The sequence below is a fragment of the Hypomesus transpacificus genome, chromosome 10 (genome assembly GCF_021917145.1).
Source record: "Hypomesus transpacificus isolate Combined female chromosome 10, fHypTra1, whole genome shotgun sequence".
Taxonomy (NCBI): Eukaryota; Metazoa; Chordata; class Actinopteri; order Osmeriformes; family Osmeridae; genus Hypomesus; species Hypomesus transpacificus.
Window position 1 is genome coordinate 3,971,945 of NC_061069.1, and position 8,315 is coordinate 3,980,259.

At 46.5% G+C, this 8,315-nt stretch overlaps 1 protein-coding gene across 1 annotated transcript in view; it reads right to left on the minus strand.

The window, feature by feature from the left end:
• Nucleotides 1-1,165: 1,165 nt before the first annotated feature.
• Nucleotides 1,166-8,315, minus strand: part of pigk (phosphatidylinositol glycan anchor biosynthesis, class K) — a 13,631-nt gene continuing 6,481 nt past the window's right edge. The window contains exons 10-11 of the mRNA XM_047028343.1: nt 5,451-5,520; nt 1,166-2,239 (exon numbers count right to left, since the gene is read on the minus strand). Of these exons, the coding sequence (XP_046884299.1) occupies nt 2,123-2,239; nt 5,451-5,520 (187 nt within the window). The 3' untranslated portion in view covers nt 1,166-2,122. The remainder of the gene's footprint in view (nt 2,240-5,450; nt 5,521-8,315) is intronic.

Here is an 8,315-nt window from a genome sequence, read left to right on the forward strand (position 1 = left end):
TAGCACACTCCTATTGTGTTCAGTTTGATTGACGTTATAGCCTATGATTAGTGTTTCCATGGTAATCTGGTAGTTATCAGATTGCCACACATTTCCCGCTTTCTCAAACAATGTGGGTGTGTGTGTGTGCACCCTCTCATTCACTTACACAATCATCGCGTTGTAGCTTTGAGGGTTTCTAGGTGCAAACCCTGGATAATGATAGTTTACAGGGCTTTAGAGGCAGCTTTTAGTTTTTAAAAGTAGAATCTCAAAGGGTGCCGATTTCTCTCTGGCTCTGGTGAGTTTGATATACATAATGAGCTCTAATGGTCAAATCCTGACATGACAAAAGGACCCAATTACCATCATGTGAGATAGCACACTCCTATTGTGTTCAGTTTGATTGACGTTATAGCCTATGATTAGTGTTTCCATGGTAATCTGGTAGTTATCAGATTGCCACACATTTCCCGCTTTCTCAAACAATGTGGGTGTGTGTGTGTGCACCCTCTCATTCACTAGAGACAGTCTTGAAGCCTTATCCAGTAGTCTAGGGTTAACGCATGTGTGGCCATGATTTTGGTTGATTCTTGCTGCCATGCAAGGAGCATGGGGGTTCAGTGTCTTGCTCAGTGACACTTTGACAGGAGTTGGGGATCAAACCACCAACCTTGCAGTTAGATGGACAACCACCTCTACCCTTGAGCCACAACTGCCCAGTAGGTTTAAATAGGAAGGCAAACCCAAGATAATATATCCCATGTGACATAGTTCAGTCAATCCTATATTTTACAATTTCCACATCCTTTGAGTCTTGTACCACAATATGGGTCTCTAGTCAGGTGTGAAATAAGACAGACTCGAAAGAAGTCTGAAAATAGTCATTGTAGAAACAACCAAACCCAATAGTTCTTGAAGAAAACAATGTTAACTGACTTATCACTAGATTGAAAATGTTTCACTCTATCTGTACACACACCAGGCCAGGGATCACCTGATGGCAGAATGATGTAGTAGAAGGGATTTGTGACTCATCGTATCAGCCCAGCCATACATCCTTCAAATAGTTGCTTTGACTTTCAATAAGCCCTAACATCAAAATACTCGAGATGAATGTCATAAAAAGATTAACCTCAAAGAGAAAAACATATTGTTCAGATTTAAACAGCACTTTCATCTTCAATCAAGACATCAGGAAGTATTTTTTATTAAAAGTTAAATCCCCCCCCCAAAGCATGAGCTCCGAACAACAAAGGAGTCGGGAGAAACAAAAGCGTTGATAACGCGGGCCGGAGAAAAAGCAGTCGTCCCATGTGCAGCCTCCTTTCCACAGTGGATGGATGTCCAGCGTAAGAGTCCCATCGGCCAAGTCCACAGCCAGCCAGTTAATGGACGATTCCTGGGAGAGGGCAATATGGTGAATGGAAAATGTAGATGGTTCCATCATGTGAGATGGCATCATCTCCAATGGATATCCAGCACACCACCCGGAACGTTCTGTAGTGGGCACCCCGCACTGTAGTGTACACAAGCGGACCAAAGCAACAAGCAGCCAACACAACAACCCCCATGGAAACCATTGAGACCCTTATCCCCCCCTCCCCCTACATATTCTTTTCACGGAGACCATGATGCTGAGAGCCACTTTAGTCAAAAGGCCCCGGTGCTTTAAATATGCGGAGCGGCGTGCTCTCCGAGAAATGACATTCTTATCTGCAGACTCGATACAGTGCGTTTCAGACAAATCATCGCAATTATTGAATAGGCGGTTTGTACAAAACAGAACATTAAACACAAAGAAAACATCATAAACCGTGCACCCTGGTGGCTCACCGCACCCAACTTGGGCTGCCATACTAGGAAGGATCACTGTGCTTGCATGCTTACATCCTTCAGGTATGTTGTCTTTTTAAAATTTTTATTACATATTTCAGTTCAGTTTAAAAGTGTTACGGGGGATTAACAAAGGGAAATGAGCTTTTGAAAAGGCAGTCTACAGATAACCTTCTAAAGGGCTCCAACATCCCCTGACTCCACCGGGCAGAACCATCACCCCTCCCTATGGCTGCTGTAAAGAAAATGGCGTCCTGGAGCAACAAAACACGGTGCAAGAACTCCAGGGACTGGACCTCCCCAGGCCTCAGAAGATGTGCTTGAGGTGCTTGATGCCGTAGGTCTTGAAGAACACCAGCAGGATGAGGGTCCACAGGCCCAGGATGAAGCCATCTGGAGGGTGCCAGTCTCTGAGCCTGGGCTTCTGAGGGAGGAGGACATGGGTCAGGCACAGTGTGGTCGGCCGGCTCGTATTCAGGCCATGGCTAATGGCGTTCGCACACACACACACATGGATCCACACACACACACACACACACGGATCCACACACACACACACAGCATTCACACACACAGAAGCTGAAGTGAGTGGTAAGCTCATCAGTACACCTCCCCTGTCTGTGTTTGCCCATGCCCTGCCACATCATCAGTTTGTGTATGATTATACTTTTAAATCTTTCCCTCGTATTAAACATGCATCGCCAGGAACACATTTATATGCTAATGCGGGGGAGAATATTCTGTGGAGAGGCCAGATTTAACCTCTAAAAATCTTCCTAACTCTTGTTGTACAACCGTGGAGGGGATGAGACCACACGACAGACATCCTTTGTTGTGGTTGTGGATGTTGTTGTCGTACACAACTCCTCCACAAGCTGCTACGAGAGTCAGGCCAAAAAAGGGACAGTCCGAATTTTTCACTACAACACTTTGCACTAAGAAGAGCACACCATATACTGCTGTCATAATCGCACACGCACCAGTGCCCCATGCACACACACACACACACACACACACACACACACACTTTGACCAGACTGCAGGACCTCAGCTCAGGGTCATAACTGACAACCTCACAGAAATGTTGGGATTACAGGACCACTGTTTAAGTCCCATGTTTAAAGGCTGTGTTTGCTTGTACATGTCGGAATGCCGCACTTGTGATTTTCCTCAATCTTCTAAGTTGGAGGTGAGAGGAGGTGAGGTGAGGTGGGAGGAGACTGTCGGCAGCCAGAGCCACAATTAGATTACATCAAATCCAGATTTGCAAACAAATTTAATAGCTCAATCAACTCTAGTCGAACTGTAGTCACCAACCAGACAGTCAGGCCTGGGGGGCGGGTGGCTGTGGAAGCTGATTAGACCTGAGAGGGAGTGTGTGCTACCCCAAGGATGGTTGACCTCCATGACAATGGAATGCAGGAGGTGTGGATGTGTGTGTGTGTGTGTCCCCTCGGGAGTGGAAAAGCAGAGGGAGATGGATGGGCTAAGACAGGGGGCCGAGTCAGCAGACAAGGGAGAGAGGAGAACATATGTCAGAAGAGGGAAAGAAAAGAAGAAAAAGGAGAGAGAGAGAGAACAAAAAGTGGAGAAATGGTTTCTCTTCACAGCTCTAGAATTTCTAGCTTCCAAAATGACAGAAAGCCAAATTTAACTTGACTTCTCTGCCTTTCTGTGGGAGGTCAGTGGTGCGTATTCAGGACATTACTAAAAGCCATGAATTGCTGCCTATCTGATTGATTAAAAGTAATTAACAGAGCCATGCAGTGTTAATGGTCATTTGGGGAGGCTGGAGAGCCAGCCAACCTATAGACCTTCAAGGTCACACCCAGCCATTTTTACTAAATTATACAAATACACTCTGCATGCTCTACCTATTCTTGTGGTTCCAGTCCTTGGCACACACTATCCTATAATATTTGCAGGTTACTTGGATGAAAACCGCTGAAAACTCAGAACATCAACTCCTCAGAGCACTGGAGCGACTACACTGCGAGTTATACATTTATTTATTCATTTCCACCATTCCGTGTTTCCAATTCTCCACAGCCATATGGTGTGGCGTAAAATTTGGCAGGGGAACAAAATAACAATTTGACGCCAGGGATCATCATTGCGAAGAACCCCCCCCCCACGAGAGAGAGAGAGAGAGAGAGAGAGAGAGAGAGAGAGAGAGAGAGAGAGAGAGAGAGAGAGAGAGAGAGAGAGAGAGAGAGAAAAAAAAAAAAAATCAACGAGGGAGCTAGAATTCCACACCTTTTCCACAGAGCATGTTGTGATTGGGTTATGGTGTTATGATGCCTAGTTGTTCGGGGAAATGGCATGTATTTGTGTGTGTGGGAGGGGGGGAGGGAGGGCTCCCCCAGTCTCGAGACAGCTGCCACAGGGGACAGCACATTAATCAACCCCTCACTCACACACTGGGGAGACAGTTTAGAAACCCTGGCCATTGCTGCACAGCCTAACATACACACCGACTATCAGATGACTTTTCTATGAGGTTGGAGACAAGCCGTGGTCTAGTGGCTCTCTGGGTACAGTGAATAAACATGGATGTCTGGCTGAATGACAACACTGGTCTTGGGACCATGAGGAGACGGCTAGGTTAGAACCGATGCAATCACTGTATTCCCTTTTCCAAATAAAATAAAGGTAAAATTCATCACGTTTCTATCCTACTTTTGCATCCAATATCTTGAAGCAGTTTGTTCTCCCAAACAGAAGAGAAGAAAAAGGGACTTTAGAAGGACATTATTGTGGTGTTATTAAGTGTTGTGGGCTCCAGTCAGACCCCGCCTGTGGCGGGATGCAGGTTCTGGCACCACTGTGGAGATCGACTGGGTGGTGGAAGACAAGTCAACCTGGGCTCCTATTGGCTCCCATTTTCACCCCAGCAGGGGCACAGCCTCCTCCCTGATAGTCGACGCAAATACGGGAGTGGGAAGTCTGCACTCTTAGTAGCAGCTACTCTTAGTATCAGTCACTCTTGCTAAACCTAAACACATGGCTTTGTCAGCTTGTCTGCTTCTGACATTGTTATGTTTGTCTGGAAGAATCACTAGCAGGAAGCTAAGGTCATTTGGAGATGTACCGAGCAACACTATTCAACATCATTCCATTTGGAGATGAAGAGGAGTTAGTTGTGTAGGCAGTTCCCTGTAAAGAACTCCATTTGCTTTAAGATGGGGAGCCCAGTTCTCTTAACACACACCTACAAATATATTCTGTCAAATTTCACGCTGTCCCACCGACACATCCAAGACATTTGCATTTCTCACACACGCAGCCATTTCCATGGTAGCAGCACAAACACCTCTGCTCGCATGCAGCTTCATGTTCTGTTTCAGAGTCAGGGGGGGATGGGGGGGGGGGGAGCGATACAGCTGCCCCTCTTTCTCTGTCTCACACTCCAACCAGAAGTGGAATCCTATAATAGGTAAGTAGCACAATAGGCACAGCATGCTTTTGATATAGTCAAGAACATGTGTTCGGAACATGGCACGGTTAGATAAACAGAGCGGGGGGGGGGGCGGTGGGTGTTGTCGAGGTCTGGGAGCGGAGCAGGCTGTTTTGGTAGTGATAATAACTCCCCTTCCTGCTTCTGTGAAGGAGGAGCAGGTGTGCGGGGCCCTCACCTGGTGGATGATCTCGGCCACGGGGAGCTGGTCCACGTAGGCGTGGATCTCCGTCTGCGGCTCGGCGTACCTGCAGACAGGAGGAACGTTAGAACAGGCTCAGCCCCTCTGAGGCCGTCCCTGCCCACGGGGACCGGGGGGTGACAGTCCTCTGTCACACAAGCCAGATGGTGGAGAGTGAACGACTGCATGTTACAGCTGGCTCCATGGTGCGCATGACATGAACCCACGTTGACACCCCCGCCCCCCTCCCCCCCACACCCGATATGAAGCAACAGGAGGTAACTGTGAAACCGTTTCATTTGCAAATTTGTGTCGGGAGGAATGCTGCGATGGTGTGAGAATGTGTGTGTTTAGGAGCGAGCAATTATGCGTCATTCCCCCCCCCCCCCCTCCAGTATCTCGACCGTCTCAGGTCATTCCTGCGCCTTCGGAACGAGGGGGGGGGGGAGGTGGGCGGAGGGGAGATCAACAACTCCTTAACACTTCTCCACGCCAGCGCTCCTGCAGCTGTACTCTACCAGCACCACTGGTCTGACGGGCCGATCCCAGCGCCGCTCACTGGGCCTCCTGGTCCCCTCCTCCGCCCACCCCCGCTCTGCTGTTCTACTATGTCCGAGTGTCCGCCCACCGGAAAAGAAAGCCACCGGGGCCTCTCTGACAGACGAGGCCCGGCAGAGAGGCCTCCCGCTGGGCCTCAGGCTCACGGTTGGGAGGGTGGGATCCATGATCCAGGGCCGGGGCTCCGAGCTGCTCTCTGTGCCAGGAGATGGCTTCCAGTTTCATTCAGGCTCACTCCACGCCCCCGTGAGGACTTGTCCATCTCCCAGTTTACCAACTGAGCTCAGATGGGTCTGACCCCAATTTCCTTTCATAAGACACCTGTTACGTTAATGGCCCCAATTTATTTTCAGAACGGACCCGAGAGTTTACTGTAATCGGGATGAAGTCCGTGAACATTGAGCATTTCATTCAGTTCATTTCACAAGATGACACTTTCTTCCGATTTTATAGCTTCCCCTTCATTCTAATTAACTTTGGGCTTTGCATACTGAACGGTCAACAGGCACCTATGGCCCTGAGATGACTTACTATGCAATCTCATTTAATCTCATTTCATTTCTCGTGTTAAGCCTACATATAATGAAAAGGATGGGGGGGGGTCTATTAAAATGTCCTCTGCAACGAATGTAATTCACTTAATGGCTCAGAGAAAAATTGCTGTTTGGAAATGGGAGAGAGATAGAGGAGAGGAAGAGGGGAGGGGGAGAAAAAGAGATACAGGGTGAGGGAAAGAAGGAGAGAGGGAAAGATAGAAAGCGGTGTCTACTGATTCTTATTCACTAGTCTGAGAGGTTCACCGAGGTACATAGTGAATTAGAGCTGCTCTACATTCCATCACTGCGTGCTTGCTGGGTCATTTAAAGCTGTAAGCCTGTCCTGTACTGTTAGAGCGTCGGGGGGAAAGTCATATCCTGTGTTAGAAACACTACTTTTACAAATCCCCTAAGGAAATCTCTTGTAGTTTTTTTTTTTGAATCCAAAAGCTATTGTTTGGCAACGGATGATTTCATCTGATTAGACACGGTCAAAGTGTCTTACTTAAACTAATGAAAGGTGACATAACTTCAGTTCTGACCTTTACTTTGGCAGACTATTAAGAAGAACAGCTGTTATTAGCGGGATTGTTTTGTATTTATTACAAACACAATGATTAGGCCTGTTGATGTTCAAATACATTAAATTCTCAAATCGATCATGGATTCCTTTAACGGTATGAAGTAGGGACACACTCATCCCCCTCTTCATTAATTGAGATGCGTCAGAATTTGTTCAGCAAAAGCTTGGGCGACGTGCTGTGTTAGCGCTAATCAATAATAAAGTACTAGGGAGGGGTTAGCGGGAGAAAGCCTTTGTATCTGTCTACCCCGAGGCCAAAGCAGCAACGTCTAACTCAAATGTAGAATGCCAATTAGCTGTAATTAGTCATTAGCATCCAACCGTATCAGATTATTTGACTATGGCCACACAGTGTTGCAATCAAGCCTGTTTAATAAAAAGGAGGCGACGTAATCCTGAACCAGTTGTAATTTATTTTCATAAAGGGCGCAATTGAAAAGCAAATTATAACAAATGTAGCGAAGGATTTGGATCCATCATTTACACTACTTGTTTGCCCTTCGTTTTTTGCAATTCCCAGTGAAAGTCTTTATATGTATAGTGGGGATTAGTGTATTTTGATGTTCCACTCAACAGGACAGTGAATATTCTTTCAAATTAGAAATGAGAAACACCTCTAGTGCCATCTAGTGGTCGAGACATGTTATTACAACATGGGTGCACTTGGTGGCTGGGGTACTAAACTACACTTTTGTTAAGTGAAAAAGGTGCATTCAGTCCATTCCCCCTGAATGTTACAATCTTACTGCCCCCTTTGATATGAGATTAAGAAAGTTGTTTCAAATAAATCCATTAAATTGCAACACTGTGTGGCCATTCAAATAATCTGATACCCTTTGTGTTACTAAAGTATTTAGGTTTAGCTGAAAACTGAGGCTACAATGGAAATTTATGTATGACCTAATTGGAAGTACAACTACAGTACATGCCATGTTCAGACCAAAACTAAATGACACGGGACAAGTCATCAATCTTTCACATTGACTGGCCTCATTTCTCTCGCAAGGTCACCGTAATGACCAACATAGCTTTGCTTCCGACTACTGTAAGCACTAATGACACAAGAAGAATACTTCCACACCTCTAATGGGAGCGAACCACAAAGGTCCTCTAATGTGAAAATCCATCTTGCCTTCCTGCTATAAAAAGGGCAACGGATAATCAAGGCTCACTTAGCAAGGCAGG